General features: G+C 38.2%; 1 protein-coding gene and 1 long non-coding RNA gene across 4 annotated transcripts in view; one reads left to right on the top strand and one right to left on the bottom strand.

Annotated features, from left to right (window-relative positions):
• Positions 1–14962, bottom strand: part of LOC135221494 (uncharacterized) — an 83911-nt gene extending 68949 nt beyond the window's left edge. For all 3 annotated transcript variants that reach the window (XM_064259235.1, XM_064259239.1, XM_064259245.1), the window contains exon 1: positions 14835–14962. In XM_064259235.1, the coding sequence (XP_064115305.1) occupies positions 14835–14939 (105 nt within the window). In that variant the 5' untranslated portion in view covers positions 14940–14962. The remainder of the gene's footprint in view (positions 1–14834) is intronic.
• The window catches only part of LOC135221522 (uncharacterized), a 106932-nt gene continuing 106025 nt past the window's right edge, over positions 14849–15755 (top strand). Inside the window, exon 1 of the long non-coding RNA XR_010316003.1 lies at positions 14849–14988. This is a non-coding gene — a long non-coding RNA (uncharacterized LOC135221522). The remainder of the gene's footprint in view (positions 14989–15755) is intronic.

Genomic DNA, 15755 nt, shown 5'->3' with positions numbered 1-15755 from the left:
CGCTTGCGTATGTCTGGTGGGGCCCTAAAACCCTTACAGGAACTAGGCCCGCGACAGTGAATCACGAGGAGAGCCCTCCAAAGGATTCCTACTATTTGCCTCGCCCCGCCCGGTGTAATCTGAGTAGAGAGAATAGGAGAAGAAGATTGGATGCTCTCATTCCTTCTAACAGCGTCACTTTCGGAGGGAATGAGCCGCATCCTTGTGTCAATCCGTGGTGATGACAAGGACATGGGTCTAGGAGAATGCGATCGCCTTGGCAAAACGCTTTCCAGAGGTGAATGCAGAGGTTCTCACCTTGCTGCAGGAGTGCCGCTACCAGCAGCAACGTGGCTAGCAGTGACATAGCTAGCAGTGTCATGACTATCAGAGCTGTGTCCACCAGCAACGTTGCTAACAGCCTGGCAAAAACATGCATCATCCTCATGAAGCATCCCAGCCCTCTTTGATGTCAAAACCTCCTTTTAGTTTTGCCAGATGTCTTGCTTTGAGGAAAAGTGACATCGACACTGGCCCCTGCAGAAGAACCAAGCTTGGTCTTCACAGGTGGGTCAGAACCACGGCTCGGTCCCTGCTCTCTCCCTGTACCACTGCCATAGGGAAGAGAAGACTCCCTTTCCTTGGCTGTGGATGTACATCCTCCTTCAGGTGGTCGTACAATCAGAGACGCTTGCGAACAAGACTTTGACACAGTCCCTGTCCCTCGAGCAGCGCCCTTAGGAGCAGAAGCTGGAGAAAGAACCTTGGTTTGAGCTCCAGAGGCTGCCAAGACCCTGGTCACTGGGGAAAGCATCTTGGTACCCACTTCTGAAGAAGCAGGAGAGCGAACAAGAGAGCCAAGTGCTTCCTCCCCGAAAGGAGGCATACCTGTAGAAGTCCCGAAGCGAGACTTCTTCGGGGGCGGAGAAGCTACCTTCCCCTTCTTAGGCCGTGAAGCCTTCGCAGGGGGAGGTGAGGCTGCGGCAGATGACAACGATGATGATGAGGATGAAGGCGAAGCTGAAGGCGACGACACCCTCTTGGATCTCTTCTTTTTCTTCACCTTTCTCTTCTACAGCTTCCGCAGTAGAGTTGTCAGGAGCTGGTACATGGGCAGATCGAGGGATGGGAGCAGGAACAGGTGCAGGTACAGAGGCCAGAACAACAGCACAAATGCCAGGAGGTGTCATCTCTGTCACGACCAGGGTAGACAGAGGGGTGGTAACCCCTGGGACAGACAGTAGTGCCACACAAAAACCAGGAGGGGGAGGCATTGCAGAGACAGGAGCTGGCAACTGGTAAGCTGGTAGGTGTGGTCTGGTCCCCATTACTACCGTAGAAGACATGTTCATCAGGTGATAAGACCAGACCAGGTTAGGAGGCATGTAGTAGCTGGGGCAGCTGTGGTGATGGTGGACGTGATGACTGCATGCGTTACTGCACTGCTGGCACCTCTATTAAGGTGTGATGGCAAAGCCTGGATTGATGGCGAGCCAGCTAGACCCAAGAAAGTTCACACTTGTTCTAAGCCTGACACATCACCTGCAGAAGCAAAAGTCAGGTTAATTGGGGGGTCACCCTCATTCCAAAGGTGAACCTTCAAAGCAAGGGAAGGCCCCATAGGAAGTGATCCCACCCCTTCTTCTTCCCTCTCCGACTTGTCAGAAGGAGCAGAAGAAGTGGAAGTCTCCCCCGAAGGAGTGATAGCAAGTATGAGACGATTGCCGGGAGAGAGGAAGGAAGAGGTAAGATTAGGTACAGTAGGTGTGGTGGGAGGTGTCTTACCTCCGGTCACAGACTTAAGTCTTCCTGATATATTTCCTCCTCCTGGTAAACTTCCCTCACTGCGTCGCAGACCAAACGGAACACCCCGTACACGTCATCCAGATTACACTCTTGCCCCCGGCATGATGAGCAAAGGGCATAAGGATCAATTTCTATTGAGGCATGGATTTTGCTGCACCTCCTACCCTCCACCCTAAGGCAGCACCAGCTGGGGGCAGAGGACACAGGCTGTTGCAATTCATGGGTTTGCATGATCTATTTCACAAACTCACTATCACAACAAATAATCACAATAAAAAAAACAAGGAAAAGTCCCACCAGGACTGAAAAGAAAAGAGCAATAAACAATCGGGTAGAGAGCAGTGAAGATCACGTCTATCCACAACGATGTCTGAAAGCAAATTAGAATGTTTACATCTGGTCGGAGGGACTACCAACGACCGGACCGGTAGTTAACTACCGAACCGCCTTGTTAAAGAATTCAGCGGCCGTGCCCAGTAGATGGCAGATGTTCCAGTGTAATTACCCGGCCTCATCGCGTTCGAATTCTGCAGCTTAATCCACTTGCTCTGGCTTAATTATTGGACGTTCAGGCATCAGTGAAAGCAAATGGCTGGTTTTTAAAGCTTTGAATCAGAGATCTTTCATAGAAGTAATGGAAGAATCATAGTGGCTACTGATTTTCAATTAATGTTATGTTATTTTGACTTGGGGATGTTCATAATTTAGAACAATATATATATATATATATATATATATATATATATATATATATATATATATATATATATAAATGTATAATGAAAGTGATACAGCCTGGATGCTATAGGCTTGGGATGTGCAGTTCTCAAGACACGACTACAACTTCATAAAAAAATTTAAACTTTCTATTGCCCTGCCACTGCACATTTACTTTCCTCTAACATCGAAACTAACTCACACTAGCAACAGCCATGCTAACAAAGTTAGCTGTCTGTTGCACATTGCCATAGAGCTTATCTAGCAATTGGATAGCTACTTCGTAGTTTTCCTGTGTGTGAACCTTTAGGTCGGGTTTAGTTCTAAATGATTGTGTACCTATGCGTTAAACAGTTGTCTAAAGGTTTTACATTCGCTAAATTCTCCTGTATTGGTTGGAAGGTTGGCAATCGAATTTCTTTAAGTTTACCCTGAGAAGGTTGATAGATCTGAGCAAGTTGTGATACCCGGGCCTGAATGGCACTTTTAGCGGCTCCAGCCTCGCTGAGTGCATTGCATATATCTTGCCTGGTAACACCTAGTTTCACTCCAAATTTAAAAACTGTTCAAGTTCGTCATAAGTTTATTGACTTTCTTGAGCAAATCTTTATAAGTTTATACTGTGTGAGACTGTTACAGTTCATGGACTGCTGCTTCATGATAGTGATTGAGAAGAGTTATCAACAAACTTGAGACCTAAGTCACCATTGTTAACGTTAAAAGTTACTGACCTATGAAGCAATAATCTAATTTTACTCTAATTTTTATGTGCTTGGCATTGCGATTTCTTAAGTTACACAATAGCTGACTTTATGAATTATTTATTCTCCATGATATTTATTTAGCTTTCCCTGGAACTTTCCCCGATATAAAATGTTGTAGATATTTTGATTTTATGAAAGCACAAGTGCACAATGAGGCAATGAGATCAATATTTTTTAGACCATTCCTCCCAAAATAAACCTGTTGCAATTTTCTCAGTTGGCTCAAAGTCAGGTGCTAGCATCGGCTTTGGAATGGTCTTTCCTGATGTAGAAAGAAGCGGGAGATGATCATCTGCTGCATCTGTTTTGACAGCAGAACTGAATGCAGTTTTATAGGTCTTAAAGGAAATTTTTCCTCTGAATAGAAATAGTTTTATGCTAAGTCACACATTCATGTATCAACGCAAGCACGGCCACGCATGAGCGGAAATTGGTAGTTGGCAACAGCTTACATCAGTAAACCGTAAATGTAACGTAAAACATACGTAAAATTGTAGACGTACGGTGACGGGTCGTCCGGGCTCTAAGCTCCGCCCACTAGGGCGACGTAATAAAAGGTCAGGTCGACACCAAGGGAAAGGCCCGTGCCAACAAGAAGTGTTTGCTTTAATACAATAACAACAATAACCCTCAGGTCAGCTGTTGTTTCCGTCTCCCGAGACCGGCAGTTCCCTCCAAGTACTCTCCACAGCGCCCTTCAAGATGCCGAACCTTCTAAAACGACCATGGAAGGGACCATCAACGTCACATCTTCTTGCAGCACCTTCTTTCGGCCCGGAGAAGACTCCTACAGCCACTCCTGCAGACACTCAGATTATCGTAGTTCATCTAATGAGGAATTTGCTTGACAGGGGACGTCATGTAGTTACGGATAATTGGTATACCAGTTATCGCCTTGGTAATTACTTACTCACCAGGGACACATCACTTATGGAGTTGTACGAGTGGCAGGGGACCCCGCTAAGAAAACTTTATGGAAATTTGAAAAATCTCCAATCAAACATCAGTCAACTTTTGCAAGGAAGGGCAACACTCTCGTTGTCAAGTATATGGACAAAAAGGAGGTCAATGTATTGACAACACTGTATACAGCTGGCATGGTTGAGAGGTGCAAAACATACTTCGGAGATAAAACTGTTTTTTATAACAAGCCACTCCATATTGAAAAATATAATAGTCTGATGGGGAGCGTTGATATGGCAGACTAGCTGCTCGAACCATATGCCTTTGGAAAGAAATCCCTTGCCTGGTTCAAAAAACTTGGTATACATTTTATCTTTCGGATACTGCTGAACTCCTACTTGGCCTACAAGAACCAAAAATGCTATAAGAAGGACTTCATGGCATTTATCCTCGAAGTAAGTAAGGGTTTGGTATTTCACCATAGTCCTGGTGGCAGCCATCCTCGAAGCAGAAGAGGAGAAGAAGTCACAGAAACCCACGAAGATGCCTAACATGAGCGTCATACATTCCTGGGTTTGATTTCAACCCAAGAAACAGAAGAAATGTCGCATCTGCACCAGAGACTTCAAGAAGAGGAAGGATACTATTTACCACTGCCCTGGGTGCCCTGGGGAGCCTGGACTATGTTCAAAGGAACATTTTATAGCTTGGCACTCTCATGCACATAAAAAACGAGATTTCGAGGCCCCAAGGGCTGGGTCTTCGAGGCAGTAATAACCAACCCCTCCAGCACAAGCACAGCAGAGGATATATTTTCGGTGTTACATACATACTGGTTTATGAAAACTACTTTCATTTTTTTTACACTTACATGTAATTTGTATTATTATCATTATTTTTTTTACTAATGCTAGCAGTAGTAGCAGTGGTATTACTGTTGATTTTATCATCATCATTATTATTATTATTATTATTATTATTATTATTATTATTATTATTATTATTATTATTATTATTATTATTATTATTATTATCGCATTATTATCATTATTATATTATTATTATTATTATTATTATTATTATTATTATTATTATTATTATTATTGTCATTACCAATTGCCATAAACATTCATTGATGTATACGCTGTTTCCTTATGAACCCTAGTACTAACTGTTTCCGTAAGAAAACTAGTACTGCTATTACTACTACTACTGTTTTACTAATATTTTACTACTTTTTCAGCTACTTTATTTCTACTACTTTACTACTATTTCTACTACTTTATAAGTGTTTCTATTTCTGCAATTACTTTTTCCACTAAATATTCCTCTCTTTTCCGATATCCTTATTATATATATATATATATATATATTATATATATATATATATATATATATATATATATATATATATATATATATATATATATATATATATTTGCCAATGTGGTAAAAAATATTCATTGATATATACACAATATTTTCACATAAGAATATAAAGGAAAAATATGAATAACATAAAATTTAGTGGGAGCAAGTGATGACTGATATACTCGCAGTCGACAGGGGGTCTCATGCGGTATGCAAGCGTTATCGGCAATGCAACAGGCCAGTGGTGAAGGGGTTAAGACTGACATGTTTTGATAATAACAGGAAGACTCGAATTCCCTTAATCTCGAGGAGATGAAAAGTTACTGAAACAATTCTAGCTTTGAACGGACAAAGAAAATCTCTCTCTACATTCTACGTTATATATTCTTTTACATTATGTTATGCGAAATCTGAACACTCATTTAAACATCCTATCTCTAAGCTATCTAGGAATCTGAAAAATGTTGCACAATCTTATACATAACATTTTATACAGTCAAAGAGGGGATATATGCATTTTGAAAGTAGCAATATATAATATACCTCCCCCCAGAAGATTTTTTATCACGGTGTTGAATCCAATGATTTGCAACGAGATAAATAATTAGCAACTACATTGTTTTTGCCACTAATGTGTTGCACTCTTAAGTTATACTGTTGCAAGCACAAAGACCGCCTGGTCAGTCTTTGATTATGGTTTTTCATTCTCTGGATAAATGATAGTGGATTGTGATCAGACAACACTAAAATTTCTTCATTCCTAGATCTATTCACATACACTTCAAATTTTTTCAATGCTGTGATTAAGGCTAAAGTTTCCTTCTCGATTGTCGAGTACACTTTCTGATGATTTTTCAATTTTGAAGACATGAAGCACACAGGATGGTAGATGTTATTTTCATCTTCTTGAAGTAGAACAGCTCCAATGCCACAGTCCGACGCATCAACTTGTATCACAAATTTCTTGTCGAAGTCTGGAGCTTGAAGTACTGGTCTTGAAGATGAAATGGCTTTTACCTTCTCAAAGGATTCTTGACACTCTGGAGTCCAAACAAACTTAGCTTTGGGACTAGTTAAGTCTGTCAAGGGAGCTACAAAAATCTCTGTAGCTGTTTCCTGGTAGTAGGTGGGGTAGCCTTACGGATACCTTCTACATTAGCATTTACTGGAGCAAGAAGGCCTTTCCCAACCTCAAACCCAAGATACTGCACAGTTGCCTTTCCAAACTCACTCTTCTCTAGGTTGACTGTTAATCCTGTTTCTTGTAGTTTCTTGAAAACTTTCCTCAGAATCTTCAGATGTTCTTTCCACGTTGTAAAGTAAATCACGATGTCATCTAGGTATACACCTACTCCTTCTATCGATCCTAGCAGTTGATCCATCACTCGTTGAAATGTTGCAGGTGCATTCATCAGACCAAACGGCAGAACAGTATACTGATACAGTCCAAAAGGTGTAATAAAAGCTGACAGCAACTTGGCATTCTCATCTAAGGGAATTTGATAATATCCTTTCAACAAGTCTATCTTGGAAACAAACTTGGCTTGCCCAATATTATCAAGTAACTGATCTATAAGAGGCAAAGGATAATTATCAGCCACACTGATAGAATTCAGTTTCCTATAATCAGTACACATCCTAAATGAACCATCTGGTTTCTTCACTAACACACATGGAGAACTGAAGTGACTTGAACTGGGTTCTGCTAATCCATGTTGCAGCAAATACTCAACTTCCTTCTTCAAAACATCTCGATGATAAGGTGATAAGCAATAGGCTCTTTGCTTGAAAGGTTTTCCATCTTCTTGAATCTTGATTTCATGCTTAGTCAGATCAGTACGCCTAGGCACATCTGTAAAAATTTCTGGGAAACTTCTAATTACTTCACTTAAGTCTTCACCTTGTTCAACACTAAGATGTTTCAGTTTATCCTCCAAATTTTCCAAAATTGAAGAATTATTCATCTTGCTTTCAGCTCCCAATTCGTAGCCATCATCGTCTTCTGTAGGTAAAGTTGTTTGGGTTACTGACACAGCTTCAGTTTTAGTTTCTGAGAAATAAGGTTTCAAGAGGTTCATATGTATCTTCCTTTGTCTTCTTCTTCTTTCTGGTGCTTCAATCACATAAGTTCTATCACTTAACTTCTGAATTATCTTGTAAGGACCTTGAAATTTATTAGTGAGGGGAAATCTCTTCACAGGTAAGAACACTAACACTTGTTGACCAACACTAAAACTTCTTAGCTTAATCTTAGCATCAAATCTCCTTTTCATTTTCTCTTGACTCATTTTCAAGTTTCTAAAGAGAATTTTCTAATCTCTTTCAACCTTTTCCTTAAGTTCTTCACATACTCTCCTTGGCTTTCCTCTTGATTTTCTTCCCAATTTTCTGCAAGAATCTTCAGCGGTCCTCTAACTTCTCTTCTAAAAATAATTTCATTAGGTGAACATCCCATACTTTCTTGATAAGCACTCCTAACTTCAAACAACATTAATGGTAAACCAACATCCCATTCTCTTCCTGACTCAGAACAATACTTTGTCATCATACTTTTCAATGTTTGGTGGAACCTTTCCAAGGCACCTTGAGTCTCTGGATGATAGGCAGTGGATAACTGTTGTTTCACTCCTAACAAATTCATCACATCCTGGAATAACTTTGAAGTAAAGTTTGTTCCTCTGTCACTTTGTACTATTTCTGGTATACCAAACTTCGAGAAAAACTCCACAAGTTTTTCAGCAACTATCTTGGCAGATATTTTTCTAACAGGGATTGCTTCTGGATATCTTGTCACAGGACACATTATGTTAACAAATACTCATTTCCTTTCTTTGTCTTCGGCAGCGGTCCAACTATATCTATAATCACTTTGCTAAAGGGTTCTCCTCTAACTTCTATAGGTTGTAGGGGGGCTTTCTTAATGGTTTCATTCGGTTTTCCAGCTATATGGCAGGTGTGACACTCACGACAGAACCTGCTAATATCTTTGTGAAGTCCAGGCCAGAAAAAATATTTCATGATCTTCTCCACAGTCTTCCTGATTCCCATATGTCCAGACTCATGGGCTACTGCAACCGCTTGCTTTCTCAACAGATATGGTATCAAAATTTGATGATATTCGCCCCATACAGCATCTCCTGGTATATCTGTAGGTCTATACTTCCTCATCAGCAAACCTTCCTTCAGATAGTAACAGGTAGGAGTTTATTGCATCTCTTCTTGATCAACAACTCTGAAGAACAAATCAGTTAACAATGCATCCTTCTTCTGCAAGTCCATTAGCTTCTCTCTTGTCACTTGACCAACTTTAGGGGTTGGATTCTCAATATCTGCTAACTCAGCTACTGTAGTTTCACTACTGTCTTCAGGAACACTTTGACTACTCGGAGTCTCTTCAGGAACATCAGGTTCTTCTTCTTCATCGTCGTCGTCTTCTTCATGGGAAATCTCTTCTTGGTCAGCACTATGGGAAACTTCACTTCCCTGGAATAATTCTTCTAAGCACAAAGATCCTTCACTCGATCCTTCTTGGGTATGTAAATCCTCAGTTTCTTCACTTGCAGTCATAGTCCTCTTCATACTTCTGGTAGTTACACAACTAGGAAACAGGTGGGGGTTATTCTTCTCCAACTCTACTGTAGGACTAATCCTCAATGGTTTGTCTGTCACTACAGGACAAGGAATAAATGGCACACCACCAACTTCATTGCCCAACAGAACATGTACACCTTCCACAGCCAGTGAGTCCTTTACAGCAAAATCAACATTCCCTGTCACCAATTCACATGACAGGTGTAAGCGGCATATAGGAGTTACTTCCTCTCCTCCTATACCCTTCAAAACAACTGAATCTCCTGTGAGACTCTTCTCCAACTGAGGGTGAGAACCATGTATTACCACACTATGGTTACTCCCTGTATCACGTAATATCTTGACTGGTACCCACATACTTCCTTCTTGAGTTGACAGCATACCCTCATAGATATATGGCTTAAAAACCTCCACACTGCTAAGCCACTCACTGCTTGAGGTAACATTTCCATTGGTTGCTAAACATTCAGCTTGTTTAGTTTCATTCTTCTCTGGAGTTTGATTCTTTCCCACACTGCTCTTCGTAGTTTGTTTCACCTGGTCACCTTTCACAACTTGACAAACTGGCTTTGACTGCTGTTGATTCCGGTAACACTCTTGACTGTAGTGTCCTACTCTTCCACACTTGAAACAGACAACATTAGGTTTCTGTAACTGTCTTGAAAAACTGGATGAGGATTTCACATTAGCTTGCTGAGTTGTATTACCTTGTGTACTCTTGGTAGTATCACTTGTAGGTTTCCCATTAAATTTGTTCCTGTTATTTGGATAAGACTTAAAACCTGGGCGTTGTTGACTCTGGTACTTGACATTGTAATTACGTTTACTACTAATTATATTGTAATCTTCACTCAGTGTAGCAGCTTTGTCAAGTTTCTTCACCTCTCTCTCTCTCAAATAGCCTCTTATATGTTCAGGAATTCCCTTAAGATACTGTTCAAGAACAAGTAATTCTTCTAACTCGTCAAAAGTTTTAACTTTAGCAGCTTCTAACCAACGTTTGAAACACCTTCTTACTTTGTACGCATAATCTAAGAATGTTCCCTTCTTATCTTTTCTTAAATTTCTGCATCTTTCGTTGTAGTATTCTGGGGTCATCTGGTAAACTTGTAGCACACTGTGTTTAAGTACCTTGTAGTCTTTACACTGATCAGCTGTTAAGGCTAGATAAGCACTTCTCCCTTTACCAATCAAGACACTTTGTAGCAAAACTGACCATTTATCTTCTGGCCATCTCAAAGTGATCAAAAAACTCATCTGGAGCTTCTTCAGTAAACTTAGGGATTAACTTCTGTACTCTTACTACATCAAATACAGGGTCTTGATTACCTTGGTTAGGGTTAGACGGTGTTACAGGTAAAGTAGATCTAGCTCTTATCAATTCCATTTCCCTTTCATGTCTTGCGATTTCTCTTTCCTCTTTTATCCTTTCTCTTTCCTCTTCTGCTGCTTTTTCTTCTTCTCTTTCTCTTCTTTCTTGTTTTTCCCTGTCTATTCTTTCTCTTTCAGCTTGCATTTTCAGCTTAATCAAATTCTCTTCTGCTTCAATGCATCTAAGCTCTAACTCTGCATCACTTTTCTCCTTCTTTTCTACTTGCTTATTCATAAGATCAGCAAGTGCTACATTCAACAACTCTTGAGCCAATTCTAACTCATCTTCATCAGTAATTCTACCAGAGTCTATCAATGATTCCATAGCAATACATCTTATTTGTGTCTTTACCATACTAGTAGACACATAACCACCACATGCCACTGCTAAAGCGTTCCACTGTGCCTTAGTCAGAGTGGTTTCAGATAAAACTTGGATGGAAGGGGCTGCTAAAAATTCCTGAACCTTGAACTGAGCCATTTTCCTCTAAGTTATCAACTTACAATTCAATACAATAAATGCAAAACAAAACTATATGGTCACTCTCCTAACAAAATATATCCCTAACACCACCAGTATATACTAGAGTGATAATGAAATCTGCTTTCCCGGGTCTCTGGGCACCATTAATTACTTGTGACGAAGTGCCAAGTATCTGGTTACTACATTTACCATTCATCAATTGTTACCTCACAAAAGCCAGACACCTGAACCCTCATCACAGGTACTAAACGACTGAATACTCTAAAGGCAACAGTGATCCCTTAACAACTTACCAGTATTGCAGAAAATCAGACTAAGTTCATCAAAACAGGTGTGAGGTAATCTTGTAAGTAATGAAATTAATCAAAGGGCATCATTCCATCGACAACTTAAAAAGTCTAAGTATTTCCCTGATTTCAGAAGTCTAAGTACTTCCTTGGTTCTAAGTCACTTCAAGTTAATTGAAGGAAAACAGATCAATTACCACTCTATGTTTCTACCTAACATCAATATAATCATATGCAAATATACTGGTTAGAAATGAAAACACTTATAAAAATTTTAAATTCAAAAAATTATTATTAAACTCAAAATTTATAAGTGAAATTCACAATATCAGGGAAAATTACTGTTACTTGAAAACAAAATAAAGTTTACTTAATTCTTGAATCAATTAAGTAAAATTAAATCAAAATCAATTTATCACAAAATTCAAGAAAATTAATTCAATCAAAATTCAAAAGTGTTAGGCAATAATTGAAATTTGGAAATTAATTCACAAGAGCTAAACAATAATAAAACTTGAAAAGAATTCTAAGTAAATGCAAATTCATTCACAAGTGTTAAATTTAATTAAATGTGCAATGATTAATTAATGAAAATAACTAAGTCAATTAAATTGTGAATACAAATGAAAATACAGAAAAATGTGGACAATACCAAAATGGCAAAAAGTATTAATCACACAGAATATAAAATAAAAACACACACTTCAATAAGAAAATGAAGAAATGCACAAAAAATAAACAAACACAAAACACAAAAATTTGCAATGTGTAAAAATGTAAATAGTTTCTCTCAAACCACTGTAACCATCTGTTATTAGTTTTTACCAAACCTTAGTAACCATCAGTTATTAGCTTTTACCTAACCACTGTCCCTATCAGTTATTAGTTGCAACTAATAAAAATATAACACACTTTACCTTTTTGGTATATCAATTTCTTTCTTTCTTACTGCAGCTTGTTTCACACTTTCACAAAACCAGGCGCCGTTATAACAACAATGTTTGTTCAGATTCCACAAAAAAACACTAAATAATACTAAATAAACTCTAAGAAATATCAAATCTGAAATTTACAAATTACGAGTGACCATTCAATAAGTACGAATTCATTATGTTACTTTAAAATCAAAAGTGCTATGCGATGGAGAGAGAGGGAGAAAGAGAGAGAGAGAGATGTGATTGCTTTGAGTATCTAAGCCTGAATGAAAAACTTCTCCCTTACGGAAGCTGGACAGGGGAGATGACACAAAACGTTTTGGGCAATAATTCTTCCAGAAGCTTCGAAAATCTGACGCAACTTTACAAAGAAATGTGTAATCTGCACGTGGCTTTGATCAAAGACATACGAGTATGAGACGATTCTGCTTAACAGACACATACCCGATCGAAACGGAGGTTGAGCGATAATTAAGACTGACATGTTTTGATAACAACAGGAAGACTCGAGTTCCCTTAATCTCGAGGAGATGAAAAGTTACTGAAACAATTCTAGCTTTGAACGGACAAAGAAAATCTCTCTCTTTCTACATAATAATGTTGCACAATCTTATACATAACATTTTATACAGTCAAAGAGGGGATATATGCATTTTGAAAGTAGCAATATATATATATATATATATATATATATATATATATATATATATATATATATATAATATATATATATATATATATATATGAGCTACAAATGTCCTTTAATATCTAATTCGCTCTACCTCAGAATTAATATATTTTCATATATGTTTTACCAAAGGGGAATTTTTTAGGCGATAAGAGATTTGCTGGCTGAGGCCTGTCAGCCGGCAAATCTCTTATCGCCTAAAAAAATTCCCCTTTAGTTAAACATATATGAAAATATATTAATTCCGAGGTAGAGCGAATTAGATATTAAAATAGACATTTGTAGCTCGATATATATATATATATGAATCACGGTAATGTGATATGACTTATATATATATATATATATATATATATATTATAATATATATCTATATATATATACATGATCCTGGTAAAAATTACCAGTAGATTCTACATTATTATTTATTTATTAGACATTATGTAAATATATATATATATATATATATATATATATAATATATATATATATGTGTGTGTGTGTGTGTGTGTGTGTGTATATATATATATATATATATATATATATATATATATATATATATATATATATATTAATTCTATAATGTAGAATCTACTGGTCATTTTTACCAGATACATGTGTAATTGAAATAGCCACAATGCCCTCTTAACTTCTCAGATTCTTTGCTCTTTTTTTGGATACGCTTACCACTACAAAGCCTTGGGATCCAACTCCCAAGAAATATGAAGAAATCATGATGTCCGGTAGTGGGAAACGTACCCTTGATGCCATAATCACGACGAGGTCACCTTGCCGACCTGATCACGAGAAGGATAAAAGTTTATTCCCTCTCGTAGATACAACATATAGCTACCTGTCATTTTCAGATATATTTAATAGAGCTGGAATAGACCCATTCTTAACATCGTAGTCAAGTGAGCAATCGTTTTTATTGCTCTGAAGGCTGAAGTATATATCCAGAATCTTCTACTGGTCATTTTTATCAGATACATATGTAATTGTAATAGCCATAATGCCCTCTTGATTTTCTTTGAAGTTGGATCTCAAGGCTTTGTAGTGACAAGCGTATCCAAAAATGAACAAAGATTCTGAGAAGTTAAGAAGGCATTGTGGATATTACAATTACAATTACACACACACAATATATATATATATATATAATATATATATATATATATATATAGATATATATATATATATCTTTATATATATATAATATATATAATATATATATATATATATATAATCTTATATATATATATCTTTATATCCCTTTATATATATAATATATATATATATATATAAAGAAACACCTTTTAAACTTATTTATTTTTTAATCTCCAATTTCATATGGCGTCAATAAGCTAGATGTCCGCCGGCAATTTCAGTAACCATAAATCAATCAATCACGCTATCACAATTTAAATTTAGTACAAAAACATGAGCCCTTTCGTCCCCCGACTGCTCGCGGCAAGTAAATATCTTCTGTTATAATTATTGGCCTGATTTTCTTTCTAAATTAAAACCACAACATGGCGGATGGGACGAACAACCAGTGGGCACCCATAGCATAGATTACGGGGGTTCGGAACTTGCCTGGTGTTCACTCCGCTTATCGATCATTTCAACGTTGTCATGGCAACATCAGAGGCCAAAAGAAAAACTATTGTTGTTATTGGCAAGAATAAATATTTTCTGCCCCCGTATATACTTATTTTTACATTTAATGTCTTCTAATGAAAATTAGAATAACTGACGTGCAATAATCTAAAATCTACAACAAACGCTATTACCTCTGTTCCATTTGACTCTCAGAACAGTGGGCACTGGATCACAGAAACACATTTTCGAAGTGCATGGTCGTCTGGTTGCCTACTGCGGTGGGTGTCAGTTCCCTTTGGCATTGTGTCGGAAATGTAACAAAATCGACTCACTAACCTGTATAACCCTGATGTTTTTATCGATGAAATGTGTAAATTTGGCAAAGGAACTGGATACAACACTGTAGAAACTGGACTGGGGTTGAGTTGCGTCGTCCGACATACCGACTGTATTGATCTTCTGTGTTGACTGCGTTCGAACTACGAAGCAGGTACGTTCCTGTCATAATAGTCACCCAATTCACTCTGTTTTACTCTTGGCTGGTGTATTACTTTTCTGCTTATTTTAATCTAGAACGGTGTTGATGTCTGTTACATTTTTGGTTAACTCCAATTGATTTTTTGTTGAATGAATGGTTTCCGAAGTCAGCTCCAGTGAGTGATTGAAACACTTCACAAGTGTTGGTGTGCGAGTCCCAACTCATAAGTAGTGTGTGAGGTACCACATACCGGGTTTCTTGAAAGGTAAATCTGCTCGCTGTTTCAGCCATTCTTCTCGAACGAGCTCATGGCAAAAATTAAATAGTCCTTACCAAGTTTCGAAGTCTTTGAGGCTTGGTTTTTTGGCCTACTTTATAACGTACAGACTGAGAATCACTCTGCACAAGATTTAAAAGCTATGTCAGTTTGTAGCAGACGTCGTTTTCGATGACCATGTAAACAGTGGGGGAGAGAGAGCCAACGCTTCTTCGCTGCTGGCCTGGCCCTTGTCTCCTCTCCTGTGAGTACCTAGTACTACTTCATATTAAGGTAAAAAACCGCATGGTACAGGGGTGGACCATGTACGATCAATGTGTACAACCCCAAAAAAAGTACATTATAACGCGTCCTGACATCGGAGATGGGCTTCAGACGCGACTTGTTGTTTGTGAGAAACGGAGCTAAACGAAACCTCTACTCCGGTGTCAGGACGCGTTATAATGTACTTTTCTTGGGGTTGTACACAATTGGTCGTACATGGTCTACCCCCTGTACAATG

This window comes from Macrobrachium nipponense, chromosome 20 (assembly GCF_015104395.2).
Source record: "Macrobrachium nipponense isolate FS-2020 chromosome 20, ASM1510439v2, whole genome shotgun sequence".
Classification (NCBI taxonomy): domain Eukaryota; kingdom Metazoa; phylum Arthropoda; class Malacostraca; order Decapoda; family Palaemonidae; genus Macrobrachium; species Macrobrachium nipponense.
The sequence above is the reverse complement of the archived record's forward strand: the minus strand, read 5'-3'. Positions and strand labels throughout refer to the sequence as shown.